The sequence below is a fragment of the Prionailurus viverrinus genome, chromosome C2 (assembly GCF_022837055.1).
Source record: "Prionailurus viverrinus isolate Anna chromosome C2, UM_Priviv_1.0, whole genome shotgun sequence".
NCBI lineage: Eukaryota > Metazoa > Chordata > Mammalia > Carnivora > Felidae > Prionailurus > Prionailurus viverrinus.
This window is the reverse complement of record NC_062569.1, coordinates 15456790-15481332: the sequence shown is the minus strand read 5'-3', so window position 1 is coordinate 15481332 and position 24543 is coordinate 15456790. Positions and strand designations below refer to the sequence as shown.

Here is a 24543-nt window from a genome sequence, read left to right as displayed (position 1 = left end):
GAATTAGAAAAATAGGCAGCCAAGAATTCTTTATCCAGCAAGGATGTCATTCAAAATTGAAAGAGAGATAAAGAGTTTTCCAGACAAACAAAAACTAAAGGAGTTCGTGACCACTAAACCAGCCCTGCAAGAAATTTTAAGAGGGACTCTCTGAGGGGAGAAAAAAGACCAAAAGCAACAAAGACTAGAAAGAACAAGGGAACACAACCACAAACTCCAACTCCACAATGGCAATAAATTCATATCTATCTTTCTATACTTACTCTAATGTCAATAGACTAAACACTGCAATCAAAAGACACAGGGTAACAGAATGGATAAGAAAACAAGATCCAGCGATACACTATTTACAAGAGACCCATTTTAGAGCTAACAGCACCTTTAGATTGAAAGTAAGAGGATGGAGAACCATCTATCACGCTAATGGTTGCCAAAAGAAAGCTGGAGTAGCCATACTTATATCAGATGATCTAGATTTTAAAATAAAGACTGTAACAAGGAATGAAGGAGGGCATTAGATCATAATTAAGGGGTCTATCCACCAAGAAGATTTAAAAATTGTAAACATTTATGCCCCCCAAGATAGGATAAATCCCAATGTGGGATTTATTTATGCTCCAAAGGTGGGAGCACCCAAATATATAAAGCAATTAATCACAAACATAAAGAAACTCATTGATAATACTACCATAATAGTAGGGGACTTCAACACCCCACTTACAACAATGGGCAGATCATCTAAGCAGAAAATCAACAAGGACACAATGGCTTTGAATGACACACTGGACTGGATGGACTTAACAGATACATTCAGAACATTTCATCCTAAGCAGCGAATACACATTCTTCTCCAGTGCACATGGAATGTTCTCCAGAATAGACCACATACTGGGACACAAATCAGCCTCAACAAGTACAAAAAGATCAAGATCACACTGTGCATATTTTCAGACCATAACACTATGAAACTTGAAATCAACCACAAGAAAAAATTTGGAAAGACAATGAATACTTGGAGATTAAAGAACATCCTACTAAGGAATGAATGGATTAGCCAAGAAATTAAAGAGGAAATTCAAAAGTACATGGAAGTCAATGAAAATGATAACACCACAGCCTAAAACCTCTGGGATGCAGCAAAGGCAGTCATGAGAGGGAAGTATATATAGCAATCCAGGCTTTCCTAAAGAAGGAAGAAAGGTCTCAGATACAAAACCTAACCTTGCACCTTAAAGTGCTGGAAAAAGAATAGCAAATAAAACCAAAAACTAGCAGAATACAGGAAATAATAAAGATTAGAGCAGAAATCCATGCTATCAAAACAAAACAAAACAAAACAAAACAAAACAAAACAAAACAAAAACAGTAGAACAGATCAGTGAAACCAGAAGCTGGTTCTCTGAACGAATTAACAAAATTGATAAACCCCTAGCCAGTTTGATCAAAAAGAAAAAAGAGGGGCGCCTGGGTGGCTCAGTCGGTTAAGCGGCCGACTTCAGCTCAGGTCACGATCTCACGGTCCGTGAGTTCGAGCCCTATGTCGGGCTCTGTTCTGACGGCTCAGAGCCTGGAGCCTGCTTCAGATTCTGTGTCTCCCTCTCTCTGACCCTCCCCCATTCATGCTTTGTCTCTCGCTGTCTCAAAAATAAATAAACGTTAAAAAAAATTAAAAAAAAAAAAGAAAAAGAAAAAGAAAAAAGAAAGGACCCAAATAATTAAAATTAAGAATGAAAAAGGAAAGATCACAACCACCACTGCAGAAATACAAACAATAATACGAGAATATTATGAGCAATTATATGCCAATAAATTGGTCAATCTGGAAGAAATGGACAAATTCCTAGAAACATATACACTACAAAAACTGAAACAGGAAGAAATAGAAAATTTGAACAGACCCATAACCAGTAACAAAATTGAATTAGTAATCAACAATCTCCCAAAAAACAAGAGCCCAGGGCCGGATAGCTTTCCAAGGGAATTCTACCAAACATTTAAAGAATTAACACCTATTCTCTTGAAGCTGTTCCAAAAAATAGAAATGGAAGGAAAACTTCCAAACTCTTTCTATGAAGCCAGCATTACCTTGATTACCAAAACCAGACAGAGACCCGACTAAAAAGGAGAACTATAGACCAATTTCCCTGATGAACATGGATGCAAAAATCCTCAACAAGATATTAGCCAACCAGCTCCATCAATACATTAAAAAAATTATTCACCATGACCAAGTGGGATTTATACCTGGGATGCAAGGCTCATTCAATATCTGCAGAACAATTAATGTGATACATCACACTAATAAAAGAAAAAACAAGAACCACATGATCCTCTCAATAGATGCAGAGAAAGCATTTGACAAAATACAGCATCTTTTCTTGATTAAAAACCCTCAAGTAATTAGGGATAGAAGGATCATACCTCAAGATCATAAAATCCATATATGAAAGACCACCGCTAATATCATCCTCAATGGGGAAAAACTGAGCGCTTTCCCCCTAAGGTCAGGAACACGACAGGGATGTTCATTCTCATCACTATCATTCAACATAGTATTGGAAGTCTTAGTCTCAGCAATCAGACAACACAAAGAAATAAAAATCATCCAAACTGGCAAGGAGGAAGTCAAAATTCTACTCTTTGCAGATGACATGATACTCTATATGGAAAGATTCCAAAAGATTCCACCAACAAAACTGCGAGAACTGATCCGTGAATTCAGCAAAGTCGCAGCATATAAAATCAATGCACAGAAATTGATTGCATTTCTATACACCAATAATGAAGCAATAGAAAGAGAAATCAAGGAATCAATCCCATTTACAACTGTACCAAAAACCATAAAATACCTGGGAATAAACCTAACCAAAGAAGTAAAAAATCTATACACTGAAAATTATAGAAAGCTTATGAGAGAAAGTGAAGAAGACACACAAAAAAATGTAAAAATATTCCATGCTCATGAATTGGAAGAACAAATAGTGTTAAAATGTCAATTCTACCCAAAGCAATCTACAAATTCCATGCAATCCCTATCAAAATAACACCAGCATTCTTCACAGAGCTAGAACAAACAATCCTAAATTTTTTATGGAACAGAAAAGGCCCCAAATGGCCAAAGCAATCCTGAAAAAGAAAACCAAAGCTGGAGGCATCACAATTCCAGACTTCAGGATGTATTACAAAGCTGTAACTATCAAGACAGTACGGTACTGATACAAAAACAGACACTCAGATCAACGGAAAGAATAGAGAACCCAGAAACCCACAAATGTATGGCCAACTAATCTTTGACAAAGCAGGAAAGAGGATCCAATGGAGTAAAGACAGTCTCGTCAGCAAATGGTGCTGGGAAAACTGGACAGTGACATGCAGAATGAACTTGGGCCACTTTCTGACACCACACACAAAAATAAACTCAAAATGGATGAACACAAAAAAAAAACCCCCATAAAACAGGAAGCCATCAAAATCCTACAGGAGAAAGCAGGCAAAAACGTCTTTGACCTCGGCCCCAGCAACTTCTTACTCAACACATCTCCGGAGGCAAGGGAAACAAAAGCAAAAATGAACTATTGGGACCTCATCAAGATAAAAAGCTTCAGCACGCTGAAGGAAACAATCAGCAAAACCAAAAAGCAACTGACAGAATGGGAGAAGATACTTGCAAATGACATATCAGATAAAGGGTTAGTATCCAAAATCTATAAAGAATTTATCAAACTCAACACCCAAAAAACAATCCAGTGAAGAAATGGGTAAACAACATGAATAGATACTTTTCCAAAAAAGACATCCAGATGGCTAACAGACACATGAAAAATGCTCAACACCACTTATCATCAGGGAAATATAAATCAAAACCACAATGAGATACCACCTCATACCAATCAAAATGGCTAAATTAACAACTCAGGCAATGACAGATGTTGGCGAGGATGTGGAGAAAGAGGAACCCTTTGCACTGCTGGTGGAAATGCAAACTGGTGCAGCCACTCTGGAAACCAGTATGGGGGTTCCTCAAAAACTAAAAATAAAACTACCCTACGACCCAGCAATTTCACTATTAGGTATTTATTCAAAGGATACAGGTGTGCTGTTTCAAAGGGGCACATGCACCCCAATGTTCATAGCAATGCTATCGACAATAGCCAAGGTATGGAAAGAGCCCAAATGTCCATCTACAGATGAACAGATAAAGAAGATGTGGTGTCACACACACACACACACACACACACACACACACACAGACATGCGCGCGCACACAATGGAGTATTATTCGACAATCAAGAAGAATGAAATCTTGCCATTTGCAACAACATGGGTGGAACTAGAGCATATTATGCTAAACGAATTTAGTCAGTCAGAGAAAGACAAGACCAGAGCTCTAACCCCTGAGCTATGGAGCCTCATCCTGAGAAAGACAAATATCATATGACTTCACTCATATGTAGAATTTAAGATACAAAACAGATGAACGTAAGGGAAGGGAAGCAAAAATAATATAAAAACAGGGAGGTGGACAAAACAGAAGAGACTCTTAAATACAGAGAACAAACTGAGGGTTGATGGAGTGGTTGTGGGTGGGGGGATGGGCCAAATGGACAAGGGACATTAAGGAAGACACTTGTTGGGATGAGCTCTGGGTGTTACATGTAGGGGATGAATCACTGGATTCTACTCCTGAAATCATTATTGCACTATATGCTAACTAACTTGGATGTAAATTAAGAAAACAACAACAAAAAAGGAGTACCAGATAGAAAAGATCATGTTATAATACAGTCACTTGGTACTCTAAAATCATAGTTCTCACCATTTTTTTCTTCCATAGCATATGGAAAATGATGTTTACATTCTAGACAGAGTCCTGGAAGCATACCAGGTTTTGACAAAATTCTTCCCGCCCTGACAACTTTTTCCAGAACATTTAGACAATACAGGCTGTGGCTGTTGGTTGTACATAATGTTCCTTTCATCCAAGCATGTTCCTTTCTATCCAAAAAAGCTAAATCAAACGTTAAGTGAAAATACATTAATACAATCTGCTTTAAAAAAATTAATCATCCACACATTTCAGTGTTTTGCCTATTCTGAGTAACGAATATTTAAGATATAACTTACAACTTCCCAGACCAATAGTGTCTCATGACACCGTGGTCCGAACTTATTTCCCTACTGTTGGAGAGCTCTATTTATGGCACCTTCTCTGGGGTGCCTGGGTGGCTCAGTCAGTTAAGGGGGCAACTCTTGATTTTGGCTCAGGTCATGATCTCCCGGTTTGTGGGATCGACGGTTTCTGCACTGACAGCACAGATCCTGCTTGGGATTCTCTGTCTCCCTCTCTCTCTATCCCTCTCCCACTCATTCTCTCTCTCTCTGTCTCTCTCTCTCTCTCAATATAAATAAAACAAACTTTAAAACAAAAACCAATCACCTTTTCATTCTCTGAGTTAGGCTAGAGACAGAGAAAACAACTGGAATGGAGCATGACTTGCAGGTGAGGTGAGCTAAGTGGATGGGGCTGGTACCAGTTGTTTGTGATCTGATAAAGCAAAAATAGTCCAAATTTACCCACAACGCTAAAAAGTATGACTTCTGATGTGTCTACAATATTAATAGAAACATTGCCCTTTATGGGTGAACTTTTGTATTCACTGACAACACTGTAGTATATTGTTTTAAATAAGAAATATGTCCGTGAACTTTTAAAAACTGGATGGAACAACAGACTGTAAGTCTAAAAAATACAATATATTACATGTAAACTGCTATAATGTGATTAGTTTGTTTAAAGGTCAAGAGATCTGATCAATTTCATGGATATAAAATAAGTCTAAAACTGAGCCAATTCAACATGCCCTTTAGGAAAAGGAATTCCTATTATGAATCAGAACAGAATTGTGAATTGCTTACATAAATACGTGTTCTGCTCTTGCTATTATAAAATCAATCCACAACAATCATTTCAGCTTCACGATTATGTTACGTATGAACTTACCTTATGCCAGACAGCATGGTCAGCATGATAACTATGGACATCTTAATAACAAAACCACCTTTTTTTTTTTGCATCTATGCTGATGGTGTAAATGGCCCCAGACTGTCAATAACTCTTCCAAAGCAAATTTAATAAATGTGAAGACATGGACTAATGTTACCAAAAATCAATTCCCATCACTTATGTTCACCATAGGTGTTAACTCTACAAAAGAATGTGAGTTAAGGAAGCCAAAATGAAAACAGCATTAAGCAACAATTTCAAATTAACCAAAGTAGTAAATTAGAACTCAAGAGTCATACATGCATACATATGTTAAGAGCACAATTGCTGTACTTTTTCCCTGAGTTGTCCAGACTTAGCTAACAGTTTTACTACTACTGTTGTACTTTGGTCCTCTTTAATGGAAATTCAAAACATTAAGTGATACACTCACCCTCCCCCCCAAACCATTACTATAAACTTTTATGTTTTAAGAATCCATAATTTTTAAATTATTAACAAAAACAGGATACAGTATTGTTTTAATCAGATACAAACAGAAATAACTAAAAAGGACTATCTATGCCAGAATAAAGGAGCCAGACAAAGATAAATTTCACTCCTTTGTATCATATAGGCATAAAGCTTATAGAAACATGAATATAAAAGTTACTATTTTTTGCTAGGAAGTATGCATTTTAAGCACAAATAGTTTAACTGGCTAACATCCCCACCAAAGCAGAAGTGTAAATTTTAGAAAAACAGCCTGTAATTATTTCAATCAAATAAGTGAACACAGAAAGCATTTTGATACTGTTAAATTGCCAAACTAATAATGGTGGACAAACAAACCAAATTCTCCCGTCGCTTGTATTAAAATTACCTCCCAAGCATCATTCAGACCCATTCAGTCCCAACTATAATTCTGTGTTCGCCCATCGTGTGCTTGACATCAACTTGATCTAATAAGTACTACCATGATCTCTGAGATTGCGAAGAATCACAGCGGGAAGGCTATGGGACTGCCACCCCGTCACTAACTCGGCCTCTAGCTCCTTAACGTGGGCCCTGAGCATGAGGGGTGGTACTTTCAGAAGCAGGTCAAGAGGCAGCAAAGCTGAAGAAATAAAAGGGGGAAAGATATGAAACTGTAACATAAATCATACTGAATATCAGGGAGGCATGTGTGATTTTGTTACTGCCGACACGAAATTACCTGGTCTTGGTCTGGATCCTATTCCACCAGTGAAGTCCCTGAAAACAGAATTAGGGGCCGTTACGAGGACTCATTCAACTTGGATTTGACTAACATTGACCGAAAGCCTATACCCCACTGTGCTTTACATTGTAAAAATTGAAAGAAGATTATTTTCCCTCAAGATGTTCTTGAGAGCTTAACAAACAGAAGACTAAGCCCGTGCAAGCCCACAGCAGACCTGACATTTTACTGGCACACGGAAAAACCCTACCTCATCACAGTGGTTTAGAAACTCTCAGAATGATTAAGCTGGGGAGGGGCAGAGAGAGAGAAGGTCACAGAATCCAAAGCAGATTCCAGGCTCTGAGCTGTCAGCACAGGGCCCGATGAGGGGCTCAAACTTGTGAACTGCAAGATCATGACCTGAGCCGAAGCCGGCCGCTTAACCGACTGTGTCAACCAGGTGCCCCGGGATTTAAATACAAATAAACATGGTTAATAAATCTTTTACACCGACACTTTCATTTTAAGCATATAATTCTTGATACATAAATGCAACACATACCTTAGGTTACAAAGCAAAACAAAACTGGCACTCATTTACCCACTGACCAGCTGACGTACTAGATTAATGGCAAGATCTTTGCATTTGATGGCAAGTTCCTTCCCTTCCTTTCCCGCTCCTAACTCCCCACCATACCAGCACTCTCCTGATCCCATTATTTTCTCTGTCCCTTTCCCAGCCCACGTTTTCAGAACCTGGAAAAGTCAGTGAAACTTGCCAGACTTGTACGGTTAATACACATCGCCTAGTTGTGGGAGGAGCGGCATGTTTAAAGAAAGAAAATGGGTAGCCCCCGCCCTCAGAAAGAGGGGCATAATCTCAGCAGTGTCCAAAATGGGCAGGATGCCTCCCGGCTGAGGAGCAGACCATCTGTTTCAGCACCTGATACCCTCACATCCATGACATACTTGCTCTATCACAGCAAGTGCCAACGAATAACCTTGCCCCTTAGCCTTCCGGGTGGGTCTAGCACAGCCCAATAGAAATATAATGCAAACCACAGACGTAAGTCTAAATCTTCTGGTAGCCACATTTTTAAAAAGTAGAAATAAAGAAGTGACATTAATTTTCAGAACATATTTTGTTTAACCCTTTATCTTTAAAATATTCTCATTTCAGCATGCACTAAATACAAAACTCATGAGATACTCGACATTCAGTTTTGTATTGAAATCAATATTAAAATGAAATTAAAAATTTCGTTCCTCTGTCACACCAGCTACATTTCAGCTGCTCAAGGGTCACACGTGGCCAGTGGCCTCCATATTCAACAGTGCATTCCAGAGTCACTGTCTTCACAGAAATTACGACTGAGGCTAACAGTCATGCCACATAGCTGCAAAGCCTGTGATACCTCTTGGACTATCCTAAATGGTGAATTAAAATGTAATTTGCGAGGGGCACCTGGGTGGCCCAGTCAGGTAAGCATCCGACTTCGGCTCAGGTCATGATCTCATGGCTCGTGAGTTCGAGCCCTGCGTTGGGGGCTCAGAGCCTGAAGCCTGCTTCGGATTTTGTGTCTCCCTGTCTCTGCCCCTCCCAGCTCATGCTCTGTCTCTCTCTCTCTCTTAAAAGTGAATATTTTTTTAAAAATTAGAAAAAATGTAACGTGCAAAAATCTTTTATTCCTAAGGTTACAGGTACTTTTGATAGATCATAACCACTCACAGGTCGAGTTAACTAGATGAATCTTCCAGTTGTCCTGAAGAATCCAAAATTCCAAACATTTTTATATGTTAAAAAAATGGGCTAGTGATATATGTGAAATAGACTATCCTGACAATGCTGAGTTGCTGCCAACTTTGCTACTCCTTAATATAATTCTAAATTCTTCTTTAGGGGATCTAAATGAACTTTAGGGGATCTTTAAAAATAAACATCACACATTCATTCAACAAATATTGATGAAGTGCCCACTACGTGTAGAAACTGTGCCAGACATTAGAGACAGGATGGTGAAAAGAAACAACCCTTAGCCTTGGAACTTACAAGATTATATAGGTATAGCAGAAAAACTGTTAATTTCTCTGCAAATCATATCATGGATCACAAGAAAGCATACTCATCTGAAATTGCCAAATAGAACAGACTAATTGTAGCCAGAAGGGACAACATTTAACTACACAATCGTTAGGTCCAGATGGACAAAAGATTGAAATTATGCAAAGCCTGAGGGAAGTCTGCCTCTAGGACTGGATTGAATGTTTATGCGCAATAGAACATTATGGCTGCAGATGATGGTTTCCCATGAGAGTGTAAGCTGGAAAACAGGCAGAGATGACTTAACACAAAGAGAACAGTCTAGAAATGTTTTCTGGTGAAAAGGCTTAATATAATGAAGCTTGTGTCCTCTGAAACTTTTAAAATTGGGCATTGACTAATAGAACTTCAGGCTGATTAAAACAGAATTGCAGAGAAATGGAAGGTTTCAAAGGATTCCAAAAGGTCATGCCTCCAGCTCTCTTTAGATCCGGGGCGACTTCATCCAGAATTTATAACCTAAAGCAGAAATTGAAGCACTGCATCTGAGTGTTAGCCTACAACTTCCACCCCAAACCAATAACAGGTCAGGTGGAGATTGAAGGTTTAGCTTTGTAATTTTTTAAATCAACTTTCCGCTGAATGAATTCAAGTTCAGAGTAAATTACTGGGATACTTATTGTGTTTAGAGGAGTCCTGGCCGTAAAGAGATGGAGTTCTAGAATTTTATACCTTGTAAAACTGTTTCAAATACTTCTGAACCAAGGAAATATTTTCACACGCATAGGAGGCACATTACATAACTTAATTCAGTGGTAAAAAGTAGTCAATACTATTTGATGTGGGTAAAAAGAAGAAATATTTAACCTTCTGAAATGAGAAGGTTGACTTACAGTACTAAGATAACGCTGTCTGAAGCTACTGCAATCATACCATCTGAACTAACTAGCATTTTACCACTTAGAAGTCTCTTTCTGGTAGTGACATTCATAAACATGTCCTGTGTGAAAACACGGCATCATGCAGGATTGAGTTCTCCTGTTCAATATGGGCTTTTCACTTATCTATAATGTTAACAGAGGTGGTGTCACTACAGGAAAGGAGAATAGTGCCCCTGTGGCTCTCCATTCCTACTCCAATAACAGCCAGAAACAAACAAGCAATTAGCCAGAAAAGTTTAGAACTGCCACAGAAAAGAAATAAAGTGGTCTTACTGATCATTGTTTCTGTGAGGCTGCTTGATTGTGACATTGGCAGATAGGCTAGGTTGATTCTGGCCAGTAGTGATCAAGTATTCAATTTAAGTAAAACAAGATATGGATTATGAAAAGGGCGAGTAGAGAACACCTACAAGTCAAAATAAGCAAGGCTTCTGCTAAAAGGAGGCAAAACCCATAGGTCCTGAGAGTCTTTCTGGTCACATATATGATGCTGGATGGTCTCAAATGTCCACAATCATCTTTTATGTGACTCAAAGACTAATGCCAGGTGCACATCCTTGAGTACAAATTATGCATATCCTGATTTATCAAAGAAGTTGTGAACCAAAGGCATCTCCAAGACTGCAAACATCCAATATCTCAAACCAACCTGCCAACTACACCCTGTTGCCTTGGCAACAGGATGCAAGCAGGCATGGAGAAATCTTGTTGCCTGAGCAACAGAATCTTTAAGAAAAAAATAAAGTAAAATGGGGACTTATGCTGTGACTCTGGCAAAGGCTTGTAGGTTCAAGTCAATAGGTGGGATTTTAGTCCTATTCCAAAGAGAGATATAGAATTTATGCTAAGATAACAGTCATTCATCAATTAATTAACAAGTATTTGGGGGCTGGCACCTATGCACAATACACTGCCACCTGGGAAATGCAAAGATGGACCCGGCATTGTCTGGTATGTGCCAGTGTACAATAAATATTAATTGAATGAATGAATGAATGTTCTTAAGAAAATCATAATACAATGACCAAAGCTTACTTTGTAGTCAGTGTATATAGTAGTTAGAGAAGTTGAAGGCCCTGTGTGCATTATCAAATTCCACTATACAAGATAATTTATAAATTGAAATAAAAGTTAGAATGCAGTGGATTATATCTATCTATCTATCTATCTATCTATCTATCTATCTATCTATCTATGTACTGAGACTATAAAATCCAGATAGAAACTGGTAAAAGTCATGCCCATTCTTAATTCCTTCCTAACAAGTAGTAATGGAGGCAGGAAATTTTAGATTATTTAGATCACTGAAAATGATTAAAATTAGAAATTTCAAAAAAAAGTCCCAATTATTGAATTTGTGCTTTTTTTCTTGACACAGTAATTAATCCAGCTTTTGACTATCAATGTTCGCAAAACATCAAACAATAAGGATAATTACTTAATATGATTATTTCAAAACAGGTAATGTTTTGTGACAGATGACTATAAAGAGTGAATTGCGCTCTTTTACTCTGTGCAATTTCAGAGATGTCCACATCAAAATAAAAGATGATTTCCACAAACACTATCATGCACTTCAACATTTCTCAATATATGCGTGCGGTTCAAATCTCTAAAACTGGGAACTTAAAAATGGTACAACCACTCTGGAAAACAGTTGGGCAGGCTTCTTTAGAAAGTTAAGCACCACCTACCATACGTTCCAGTCATTTCATTTCTAGATATTTACCCAAGATTTTTAAGAGTATGTATCCATATAAAGACACAAATGTTCATCAAGCTTTATCTGTAGCAGCCAAGCACTGGGACTCAAATGTCCAGTAACAGATGAATAGAAAACAAACCATGATATATCCATACAATGGGCTACTACTTAACAATAAAAAAGAATGAACTATTGATAGACTATGAAAACAATATGGACAGATCTCCAAATAATTATGCTGCCTAAAAGAAGCCAGACAAATAAGAGTATGTACTATATAACTCCATTTATATGAAAGTCTAAAATGCTAACTAATCTAGAGTGCAACAAGCAGCTCAATGGTTGCCTAGGGTGGGGAGTGAGGAGAAGTGAGGGTACAAACAGACATGACGACACTTTTACATGGATATGTTCTCTATCTTAATTGTTATTTCACAGGGATATGCATATTCAAAACTTATCAAATTGCACATTTTAAATATGTGCAGCTTATTTTGTGTGAATTATATCTCACTGAAGCTCTTAAAACAAAATAACTTTTCACAATCTCATTCAAGAAAAGTTAGTCAAATAGACCATCACATGACCTGTACATGTGTTAAAAGCAATATATAAAAAATATTCCATTAAGTTCACTTTTGTCTGCCTTCTGTTACTTATGAGACGGAAGCTAAATGTAAGTCAGTTCTAGTTATCTCATGGTTTGACATCTTCAAGAGAGCTAACTGGTTAGCCCTCAGTAGAGTATGAGTTTATCACAACCAAAGCAGCTATTTGGTGACATTCAGATCGATAAGCATTTATAGGAGTGTCCCAAGTGACACTCCTGTTCATGACTCTCCAATAACATGCAAAGAATGAAGATGTAAAATCAAATGTCTATTCTAGTAAGTCAAAAGCCTAAAAGCAAATTGTACTCAGTGAATATACAGATAGTGTGAAGGACCTGTTCATCATTAGGAAATGTGGGTCATCTAGAAGCTCCCCATAGTCTACCTGTATAATGTCAAAAATGCTATACTGACATCTCCAGATTTTCTTGGGGTGGGGAGGGGGAGGAGAGCCCTGGGAATGGCTGCTGCCTGGATGGCATCCTACTGAGGGAGATTTCATGTCTGGAGATCTGAGAATGGAGATTTGGAGATTCACTTTCTCTTCATGAATGCTACAGTTCCAGAACTGAGGAATGGGGCTCTCTCCACTGATATGGAACCTCAGCTTTGACTTTGGCTTCTAGGACTTTCGGTGATTTGGGGATGGGGGAGGAGATACGGGGAGGAATATGTCAAGAAAAGGAGCCCACAGGAATTATTTGCTGGCTTCATGTCACTTCTGCTCAGTAGTTCATAGAACAAGTATATACTTCTAAGAGTTGAGAACTCATTCTCTCTTGGTCTTACTATTAGAGTCTGGAAAAAATTTCGTAACTTGATGATGACTTGGCTCACCAGGATGCCTTCCAGTTCTAATATGATGTTTCCTCTCACCAGCCCTGAGACCAGTATTTCTCTGAGGAGGCAGAAGCTGTCCCTCTAGTTCCATTTGCCTAGCTCCATTTGAAAGTCTATGGCAAATTATTAGGGAGGTACATTGGTCCTTCAACAGGCAATTGGCTTAAATCTGGTCCCTGATATCTGGGGTGATAGAATCTCAGAATTTATGCTCAAGTTTTCTCTCTGAGCTATTTAGCCAGGACCAAGTTTGAATTCTAAACTCTGTGGCTTTTTCTCAATGGTACCAATTCTGTTGTTTTAAGAGCCAATAAGGATCCCCAAGGGGGAGAGCTGCCCAAGGTCTCACTGTAACTGGTCTACCGTTTCATATGTGACACAGAATACCCAAAAATCTCTGCAGGCTTGATTTTCTACTTATTTTTATTCTACTTTATAGCTCTGCTATCTTCTTTTAGATTCTAACTTCTCATTTAGCAACTAAATATTTTCTATTATGTAGCATTGCTATTTTCTTTTAGATTCTAACTTCTCATTTAGCTTCTAAATATTTTCTATTATGTAACTTGGCTATCTTCTTTTAGATTCTAACTTCTCATTTAGCTTCTAAATATTTTGCAGAATGGTTTCACATTTCACTTCAGTAAACCAAGAAACCCAGAAAAATCCTAAACAAATGAGATGGCAAATAACTTTACCTTTAATGTCTTTTAATTTAAAGAATTAGAAATACATTTTCAAATTGTCTCCTTTTAATTCAGAGAAGGCCTGGGGGTTACTTGGAAGGACGTCAAAAGTCATTAACTGTCTCTCCTCTTAGTTGGCATGAATCACAGGCTGTTTTTGTCATTCATCTTCTTCTGAAGTCTGTCCTTGTCTCCCTGTTATACTCAGAGTTCCTTGAGGGAAGACAGCTCGTCTTAAACCGACCTGTGTTCCTGATGGCATGTTACACTGCACCACACACAGCACAGCTTTCAAATGTTACTTTAGCTCACGTCCTATTCACCTATGCACCTTCTGATGCATCAGCCTCAACATCTGCACCATTTTCCATTTTCCACCTGTTGGCTTGGTCATTAACCTCAAGTTAAAAGGGTTAATGTAATTACACTCTGTAATATCCCTTTTTCGATGAGCTTCAGATTGAACGTCTCCTTTCTGTTGGTTCTAGTTTTGCCAATTCACTATAAAATCTTCAGATAATGACTAGTTTTAAAAGCCAGTTCAAGCTCTAAAATATATAGAACCTATGTTTCTTTTGTTTTTGAAGGTTTGGACTTAACTGGGCTCTTTCAAATAAGACAATTTTCCATGAATCCTTTTAGAAAAAAAGACCAGAATTATTTAACAACTTCAAGATGCCTAAATTCATCTGATTGGCAATTCCCATTTTAATATAAAATTCTTTTAATTGGGGAGTTAGACCCATATGTCATGAGGCATTTTTGTACTAAAATACTTGTTTTGCATGTATTTTATACATTTAAGCACATTTATATCACTGAATAAAGTATCCAATAATAGGAGGGAAAAAAAAAAAGCCTTTTAGGGATGTTCTTAAAAACATAAATAGTCACAAACCCGGTAATGGCTAGATTCCAGAGCGCGCTTGCTAGTTATGTTGTGGGAGAACTCGTTGGACATTTCCCTATGCAAATCAAATACTGTTCCAAGCAGTTGGCTAGATTTCCAGATCAGCTCACAAAAGTCTACTGAACTGGTGATGTGGCTAAGGTAGAAGCCCTGATACTGGAGTTGAGGAGGACATCCTACTCTGTGGTAGCATCAGACCCCCAGCTCTGCAGCCACATCTTCCAACCCTGTCCCCTCTCTTGCTGGGCCAACAAGCAAGAGCTCCCATGGCTCCAGGCTCCTGTGTGTGGCTTCCTTGTCTGTGGAAAGTGGGAGCAGAGGTGGTGGCTTAGGGACAAGAAGCCAGAAGGAAGGCAATTGGAGGGAACTGCAAGCCCAGCAAATTCCTTGGGCAATCCTCTATTTCAAGTCCCAAGTCCTCTAAATCCCCCATTCTGGTTCTCCTGGGGTTCGGGACTGTTTCTCTTTCCCCTGCCCTCTCCTTTACGTCTGACCATCACTTCTCGGCACATCGGCCCACTAAAAAAATGTGTAGGATTCCCTCAATGGCCCTTCTGGTATTTTATGCACTCTGATAGGTTTTCCTTGGGTTTTTGTCACTAGCAACACTGGAAATGAATTAGGAAATTAAAAGGCTTCGTGCTAACCCTTCCTGAGCCTTACTTGGAAAAAAATAAGTAATTAGTGATGCTGTATCTTTGACTAGACAAAAAGTAGTTTTCTACATGAACCCTCCTTTGCCCCCTAACTGAACCCTTCAGGATTTTGCAAGGCAGCTTCCTCATTCTGAAATTCATCTTCCCAGTGGACAGTAGTTCCATTCTGGTTGCCCAGTACCCACTGTGCTCCCTGCAGCAAGGACCTCCTGATGGACTTGGAGGGGGCAGTCGATCAAGGAACTCAGCTCTCCCGGCAGCGGTAAATAGGATTCTGATTCAATCCAGGCCAACTGACTCTCTCTAGTAAGACACTGAGTCCTGAGAAAGGTGACACATGGGTGCCAAAAACAAACTGGGAGATCCTTTATCCCAGCATCAGGGCCTTTCTGATTCTGCCAGCAGTGCCTCCTCCACAGACTTCAGGGGCTCATCTGGCTCTTATTCCTTCCTAAGTTTAGAACCTCTGGGTTTCTAATTACATGAGCACTGCCCTCCCCACCCCCCGCCATAAAGCCTTTTAATGAACCTCTGTTGCATGAGTCAACAAAAGTCAGGTTCATTTGCTGGCATCCAGAAAGCCCAGCTGAGAAAGCACACCATAGCCTTACCCTTTTGTCACATTGCATGCAGCCACGTCCCTAGCCAGGGTCACCCACGGTGCCACAGACCACTGACTGGAATCGCCACCTACGCGCTTATGCACAGGTAGCCTCAACTGGTGTCTCTGACTCAGAGCTGTCTGGCAGTCCTTCTGCCTGTCTCCACTCAGTTGTCTGCCCATCTTTATATTGGTTCTTCCCAGGTGACCACTCCTCAAATCTAGACCATCTTCACAGCAGTGACCTTGAAAATCATCTAGTAGACAGAAACCACCAAGTATAATCTTCTCTGCTTTTCTAGCTTAATTTTGTCTTTGCCCCCTTTTCTTCAGACACAGAGAAAGAGCTGTCCCTTCATCTTTCCCGGACCCACTCTCTAGGCTCAAGCTACTCTGTGCCTGTGTCTTATCAATTCCTTTTCTCTCTTTATCTCTCCTTTCCACTGGCTGCCTCTCCTTAGTACCAGTCACCCTGAAGTCATCCTCATTCTAAAAAGGCCCCTTTTCACCAAACGCCCCCTACCAGCTAACTACCTCGCTCACTCTTAGCTTTCTTCCCCCCATCACTGCCTCTGTAACTTCTAAACGCACCACAATCCCACTGCTGCCAACCTCACTCAATGCTATGGAAACTGCCCTCATGACAGTCACCAGGGACTTCACTAGGCCAAACCTAATGGTTTCGTTTTAGTTTTAGCCCAAAAGATAACTCTTGCAGAAACTGCTGATTATCCCCAAATAAGTTTCTTTTTCCCTTTAAAACAGAATCCCCCAAACATATTCATCCCTCCCATAGGAGATGTGCTCCTATGATTACATTCTGGCCAATGGTATGTGAACAGAAGGGATGAGCACAATGTCGGGTCCTGTCCTTTCCACTTCTTGCTGGCTGGGGTGTGGATGTGATGTGGTCCACATCTGCCACATTCGCCATGAGGATGAGCCATATAGCCCACCTGAGGAGGTGGAAAAACAAGATATAAGGAGCCAGGGCTCCAGAGGAGCCCATAAAGCACAAACACCTGCTTTCCTGGTCCACCCCTGAGCTCTGAGAGGCTAACTGCTTAGCTGAAGGTCACAAAGCTAGAATTAAACCCTGACCCAAGCTTAGTACTCTTTTCCTAATGTTTATTTATTTATTTTGAGAGAGAGAGAGCAAGTGAGGGAGAGAGCAGGGGAGGGGCAGAGAGCAAGGGAGACAGAGGATCTGACGTGGGCCCTGCACTGACAGCAGAATCCGATGTGGGGCTCGAACTCAAGAACAGTGAGATCATGACCTGAGCTGAAGTTGGACGCTCAACCAACTGAGCCACATGGGCACCCCTAAGCTTAGTACTCTTTATGGTAGGCTGCTTGGTAAACCGTAATCACTGCTGGGAGGGTGGGCTCTCACAGCCTCTAGTACCACATGTCCATGGCGACTTCTAGCCATCAGGTTTCACTTTAGCCACCAATAACTCAGCTCTGCAGAGTTCTGGGAGTTCAATGCGTACGTACCTTGTTTGGGATTGTCTTTCTCCTCCCGAGGCACTAAAACTTCTCTTTAAAATGCCTGGAACAAGAACATAAAAATATCTTTATATTTTCCCTCTACAAACCTTTTATTTATTTACCTATTTATGAATTTAAAAAAATGCTCCATCCTATAATATGAGCAATTTTACATACTCTAAAGATGGTCATCATTTATAAAAGCATCAGCTGAAATATAATGTTTCGAATTACTGTTTACTTCTGGGATTGTGTAAGGTCCTTTTTCCAAAGAAAAGGTACTAAAAAGGCAACTCTGTTACTAATAGCTAATAAAGGAAAATAAAATATCCATGTCATAATTATCCTAAAGCCCTTGCCAAGACAGCTACAAGTTGCCACATGCAAGTTTAAATGTTCAACTTTTCCTCCTTGCTTCCCCACTGACCACTGTTGCTACCCAAAATATAAAAAACTGAATTCATCTCCAAACAGCCAGTAATTAACTTCTTCTAGAATTTGCTACATATGAATATTTTTCCTGTATAACATTCATGTTTTCCCAATCACATATCAGGATATTATATCTAGCAGGCAGGAATTTGCAGGGAAAAATCAATGTTGGAAACTGAGATCATTCCAGAAAATCTGGAACACGTAGTCACTATTTTGATGGACAATTAAATTCGGAAAGAAACAAAAAAAAAAATGAAGCTCAATCCTTAGGGTTTAACTTTGATCCTTAGGGAGATTATTTTAAACCTTCTTTTGAGATTTTCATAGTATACTCCTTAATGAGAGAAATTTATTTATACTAACTTTATTTCAAAATATTTCTATCCTGGAATGCCTGGGTGGCTCAGTCGGTTGAGAGTCTGACTTCAGCTCAGGTCATGATCTCACAGTTCATGAGTTCGAGCCTCGCGTTAGGCTTTGTGTTGACAGCTCAGAGCCTGGAGCCTGCTTCAGATTCTGTGTCTCCCTCTCTCTCTGCCCCTCCCCTGCTCACACTTTGTCTCTCTCTCTCTCTCAAAAATAAATAAACATTAAAAAAATTCAAAATATTTCTACCCTAATTAATATGCCTTCAACTTACACTTTTAAAAGAATTATTCTTTCCTCTCCATATTCTATTTTAACTTCTCTTTTCTTTCAGTTTCAGATTTGTTGAATGAATTGAATCCTATCTTTCCTTAAAAATTTTATCCAAATATATCTTTTCTTTTTTTTTCCATACCCCATACCCCAGACTATTTACTTTACTGTTTTAAAGTAAGAGGCAAAATTAACATATGGACTGAATTTATATAACATATTTTTCATAGTACTAAACAATTAAAATATTTATTCTACTTTAGTGTTTGAAATTATAATCTATCCCTTACATAACATAAATAAAATCATACAAAACTTAGTCTACTCCAAGACTAACTTCTTCTCCAGGTCTCTAACCCTTAGAGAACAGATTCACAAGAGGTCACTTCCATTATTCCTGTGGTTATTTAGTGTTTCTCCAAATTAGTTATCTCCACTCCGCAGTTACAAGCTGTATTTGCCGGTAGAAATAATAAAACTAACTATTCGTTTGACAGCTAAGGCAACAGCAGACCACAGTGCCAATTGGCCTCTGGGCCTGCCAGAAGGCTAGACAAACCTGTCCTAATTAGCACTGCACCTAGAATATAAACCGCTGCGTTACGCTTATGATGGCGGTCACCCGACTCCCAAGCGTGATTCCCAAACCGCAACCTACCGGAACCCCACAAGCCGGCAAAGAAAACTTACTGAATGTAGATTCTTTCACAGGGCTCGAACTGGAGCTGCTGGAGTTGTCCGAAATGTCCAATTCCTCATCTAGCTCTGAGTACATGTCTGCACATGAACAGAAGAGTAACAGAACAAAGAAAGAGAGCAAATGAGCGTTGAAACAGACAACATTGAAGAGCGCATTCACGTGGCCACCACTTCACTAGAAATACCTTTGTCAATATTTTCCAAGTTGAAGGTCTCCTCGGACAGGATTTCATCACAGGCCCTGTCTTCATCCTTACCGCAGGGGGCCTGGAAGCCCTCGGGGGGCAGGTCTGCGCTTTCTGAAAGTTCGCTCTTCAGGCTGGTGCCTCCACTGCTACTGCTACTCAAGCTTGCCTTCTCAAAGGTGTCCTGCAAGGGAAATTCAATGCACACCTGTCTTTTCTTCCTTCCTCCGCTAGGACCCAATGCTTATTAGAACATACATTAAAAATGCGTGCTAAGCATATATATTTGTGCTAACGTACCACCGGTTATTCCATCTGCGCCTTTGTGGCTGAGTTCACTTAGTCCCTCTCTATAAAAAAATGCATCCCTGCAGGCTACCACAGGACAGACAAGAACAGAGGTGCCAAGATGCTCAATGACAAAGGTCTGTGCGATGCGGCAAAAGAAAATGCAGCGCTAAGGGAAAGATACGTATCAGTTAAGCGGAAATTACTGTCACCTTAATAACATTTGCCCTCTCAAACAAACATGGGAATAAAAGGTACAGCATAAGGAGAACAGTCAATGGTGTTGTCATAGCACTGGATCATGACATGTGGTAGCCACGCTTGTGGTGAGCAAAGCATAAGGTAGGGAATTGCGGGTGTATACTACACTATCCCGTACTGTGTCTTATACCTGAAATTAATGTGAGCTCACGTGCCGGCTATACTTAGTAAAGTACAACAATGCTACCCAATCTCAGCACCACAGTGGGTGAGTAGGACTTAGTTTTTTCAAATTTCAGGAAACTCTGCAGCAGTAGTGGATGCCACCAGGCCATGGAGAGAGAAAGGCGCCATCCTCTGAAAGGTACAGAGACCAGCACAGGCTCCAGTGGTGACCAACGCTTGCTCGAGACAGGTCCAAGGGTTTACTTTTGTTTTGTTTTGTTTTGGATACTCTTTCTGAAACTGAATTGACACCCACAGCCACCAGAGGCAAATTTCTAAACTCCATGGTGACAGAATTGAAGGTAAAGAAAATCTAAGACCATATGAGCGACGGGTGTTAGAAGTCTGCCTCCGAAAGCTCTCGCGTGTTTCTGTTCCCTAAAGAAGACAAAACATGAAAAGAATAGCAAAGACATTTTGTGCAATGCAAACTGTCCCATCAATGTTATCTCTTTTTCCTAAGAGTTTTTTCACGGTACTTTCCTCAAGCTTCCACCAAGATGCTTGGAGATCTTTCTTGCTCTGTTGGAGCTAATGTGCAGTTGAAGCATTTTCATTTTCTTTGTCGAGTCCTCCATCCAGTAACTGCTTTGTGACTCAGCATTGTTCCTTCCTGTTTTTTGGGTCTACTCCTGTCTACTACCTTAGAACCTAAAATGAAAAATGCTTCGGACACCCTTTGGATTGCTCATGTGTTCTCAGAAATCTTCCCCATGCTTAAGACTCGTAAGGTGCTTCCAATGCCAGCCTCAGCGCTGCTGAAGCTCAGCCCGGACACCAAATTCAGGAGCTCCTTCTAAGGCTCACAACTTTCCTTCCGAACTCACTCAACCCCTTCCGTGTCTTCCTCCTTTTTCTGTCCCAACCCACAGATCCTTCTTCCTCCAACATCTTCAAGTGAAGTCAGAAATGTACACAGAAATAAATTTAGGGCTTTCACATCCTTATGACTTTTTATTCAAAATCATTTACTGCCCTATTCTAAAGCCCACAACTGTACTTACGACCCTGTAGGGACCCTACACCCAAGATGCAACAGTTGCTATCAATGTTTAAAAAATAAAGAGAGAGATAATTTTTGAGTTGACAAAACTCTATTGCATTGATGCAATTAGATGTCGGAATTCATATATCTTGAAAACTGGCAAAACTTCAGCAAAGGCTTTGTTTCTTTTTAGAACAGGCATGGAGGAGACATCAAAGGAAGACATTTTTTCTTCGGACAAATGAAGAGTGAAGAGAAGCTGTGAGTTCTGACACAGGTATCCCAGACTTGAGGAGTTTTGACTTGTAACCAATACCAAAGAACCAGGAACCAGACGGCTTGCAAATCAAGTCATTTGCAACCAGTAAAATTGCATCCATAAGTAATTGGGTGTTTGCTTAACTTCTGAAAAAGGGGAATTCACATACTGAGAGAGATGCTTTTTCAAACTCTGTAAGAGGGGAAGCAATAAAGCGATAAAGCAATGTAGAATGTATAGTTTGTTTTAGTTTGAAAAAACCCTCTGTTTCTGTAATCTCCTGCAGCAGTTTTGCTTCAAAAAAATCTATATAGTTCTTGAACTTGACATAAAAGATACGTCACTGTAGACACATTTTCCCAAATGTGATTTCCAGACTTTTTCCTTGTGAATATTTGAGTACCCAACTCATTGCCAACTCACCCCTTGAAGAACTGGAGGCTATTTTAGTCCTTTTTGAATCCCTCCATGCCTTGCACGATGCTTTACACATAGCAAATGCTTAATAAGTAGTTGCTGTATTGAGACAGAAGGGAGAAAAGGGCCAGGGAAGAAGGTGAACTCCCCTACATGATAAGTAGGTTTTGTAACATCTGTGTTTGTTTTCTATTTGTTTGTTGGGTTTTTTTTGTTTTTGTTTATCTTGCCCGTTTATCCAGAATCCTGGGTCATAATCCATCGTGCTGTTTCTCTAAGAGCTGAAGAGACTATCTGGTGATACACCAATGAATAAGAGTGAATGCTTCCTTTCCTTTTTCCCCTTTGCATGTTTGAGAAGTTGTAAAGCTCGATTCATCTGTATTAGAGATGGCTGGCCCGGCAATGACAATCCGGCTCCTCTGTAACCCAGCAGGCCCTGGCTAAAGGCAGAAATGGTTAACTGTTTTTAACCTGAGAGTTGAGGCCATTAAGATGTTTTTGGAAATTGCCTCCAGCAAGTACATAAACCTATTATAGGGAGCTGAGGGGAGCAGGGAGGTGCAGCCGTGGGGGATGCAATTTGGCTGCTGTCATCTTTTTTACTTTTTGATTACTTAAGATTTTTCTAGGAATAGAAGAGGGAGTTAACTACATTTTTTTGGCATCTACATATCTCCCAGGAACGGATGGACACATTCTGTGCATCAATATGGCAGCAAGAAGAAGACAATGCAAATGAGACAATAAAATTATCACTGATATGGAAATCATCACCATTACTGCAGACACTTCCTGTCACAGTGCTGTTATAGGCACAATTATGTTTAGCTCGGTTTTGCTCATTATAATGTAATTTTTTATGTGTGCAGCACATTATAATACATTTTCAGTTGAATAGCAGTTCTAACAGTAACAGCCTGACATTGCCTAAATTAACTGCAACAGTAGGGAAAGAATTAAGAGAGCTATTTTATTAAAACTAGTGCAATTTTTTAAATTACCCAGAATGTTTTCTAAGGAGAGAGAAAAGCAAGAAATAAATATAAAACATAACACTAACTATATCCTATAGATGCTTTACTTTAGCACGATAAAGAATGTACTATTTCTTTTGTTCTAAAATAGTCACTCTATTTGAGCTATGTCTTTGCCTAGATTCTCCTATTTGTTTAGGTAATAACCATGACCTTAGACACATAAGTTCAGGGCTACCCACGGCTTGACAGCAATTCACCTGGCAGAGGTGATCTCTTTTTAATGGCAAACCACGTTCTATGCTTTTCATGGATGATGGCACAAAGAAAAGTCCAAATAGGAGACAGATCATTACCGCATATTATTGCGCATAAGTTCTGTCCCTTAATTTCAAAGTATTAAAAAAATCAGCCAGTGTGATCGAGAGGGCTGAAGGGGCCACACAGACCCAGGCCATAGCTGAGTGGACTGGCCACTTCAGCAGGTGTGGTGAGAGGCGCCTGTCCAGGACCTCACTCTGGGACACTTGGTTTTGCCATCACGGAGAGGTGGGCTACAGGAGCAAGCTTGGAGCCTGGTCCCTTCCTACGGCAGCTGAGGATCTTTTAGCTTCAAAGTTGTTTGGTGGATACCCCTGTCTATTTTGTTTATGAAATCCTGAAGTATTTCCCTGCTCTTGTGTTCCACATATCAAGTAGAAGAGCAATACGTTCAAATTAAACCAGAAAAACCGGTGTGTAAGGTGCTGGAAATAACTAAATTTACAAATATTATATAATAAAGGAAAAATATTATCTTCAAGTTCGGATATTAATTATTTTTTATTTTGGACTTCTTAAAAATATACAAAGCTGAATGTTTGGCTTTAATATAATTAAATGCATATAATTATGATCCTACTATTGTCATGACACTCTCTTAATTAGAACTTCTTAAGAGCACAAGAACATACTAACGAACTATCACCAAAATAAGTAAATTAGAGAATGAATTAATTATAACAATTCAGTATAAAGTTCCACTATCAAATTTACCATGCTTGATAAAGTTTCACTGCCACCCCATAATTAATCTAGTATCAGTAATAGGTTCTCTGTGTTTCCTAATTCAAAGACAGGTTGTCTAGAAGTAATACTATGAATAAGGAAGAAGAGAAGAATAGTGCTATAGTCTGAAGGCACCCCTTATTAAAAATACAGAATATTTAGTCTACATCAACATTTACTGACCACCCTTTTGTTTCAAAACTGCACATTACCAAAGGAAAAGAACTGAATGTGTGTGTGAAAACTTCTGAAATCATTTCAAAGGAGGCCAAAAGCAGGTAATTCCATTTGACATATAGAAGAAGTCATGCACAGAGAATCATCAAGTGGTCAAGTTTTAAGACATTCTAATTTGGATTGCTCAAAAACGAGAAATGCGGTTGAAAAGCAGCACTGCTTATGGCATGAACACAGTATGGAATTAGACATGGGCGGTATCAGTATGAGTAAACCACACAAATTAGAATTCTACTTACCATTTCATTTTTAATACGGAATTACACAAAGAAATGTCTACCTC

At 39.4% G+C, this 24543-nt stretch overlaps 1 protein-coding gene across 7 annotated transcripts in view; it reads right to left on the bottom strand.

Moving 5' to 3' along the window:
• Positions 1-24543, bottom strand: part of NEK10 (NIMA related kinase 10) — a 230098-nt gene that overhangs the window by 45925 nt on the left and 159630 nt on the right. For 6 of the 7 annotated variants that reach the window (XR_007155710.1, XM_047875604.1, XM_047875605.1 and 3 more), the window contains 5 exons: positions 19625-19808; positions 19431-19517; positions 17673-17727; positions 7200-7237; positions 6960-7100 (listed from right to left, as the gene is read on the bottom strand). Coding sequence is in view for 6 of the 7 variants with exons in the window: in XM_047875604.1 (XP_047731560.1) it covers positions 6960-7100; positions 7200-7237; positions 17673-17727; positions 19431-19517; positions 19625-19808 (505 nt within the window). In the remaining variant the exon portion in view is untranslated. The remainder of the gene's footprint in view (positions 1-6959; positions 7101-7199; positions 7238-17672; positions 17728-19430; positions 19518-19624; positions 19809-24543) is intronic. The other variant, XM_047875608.1, reaches the window with a different exon arrangement.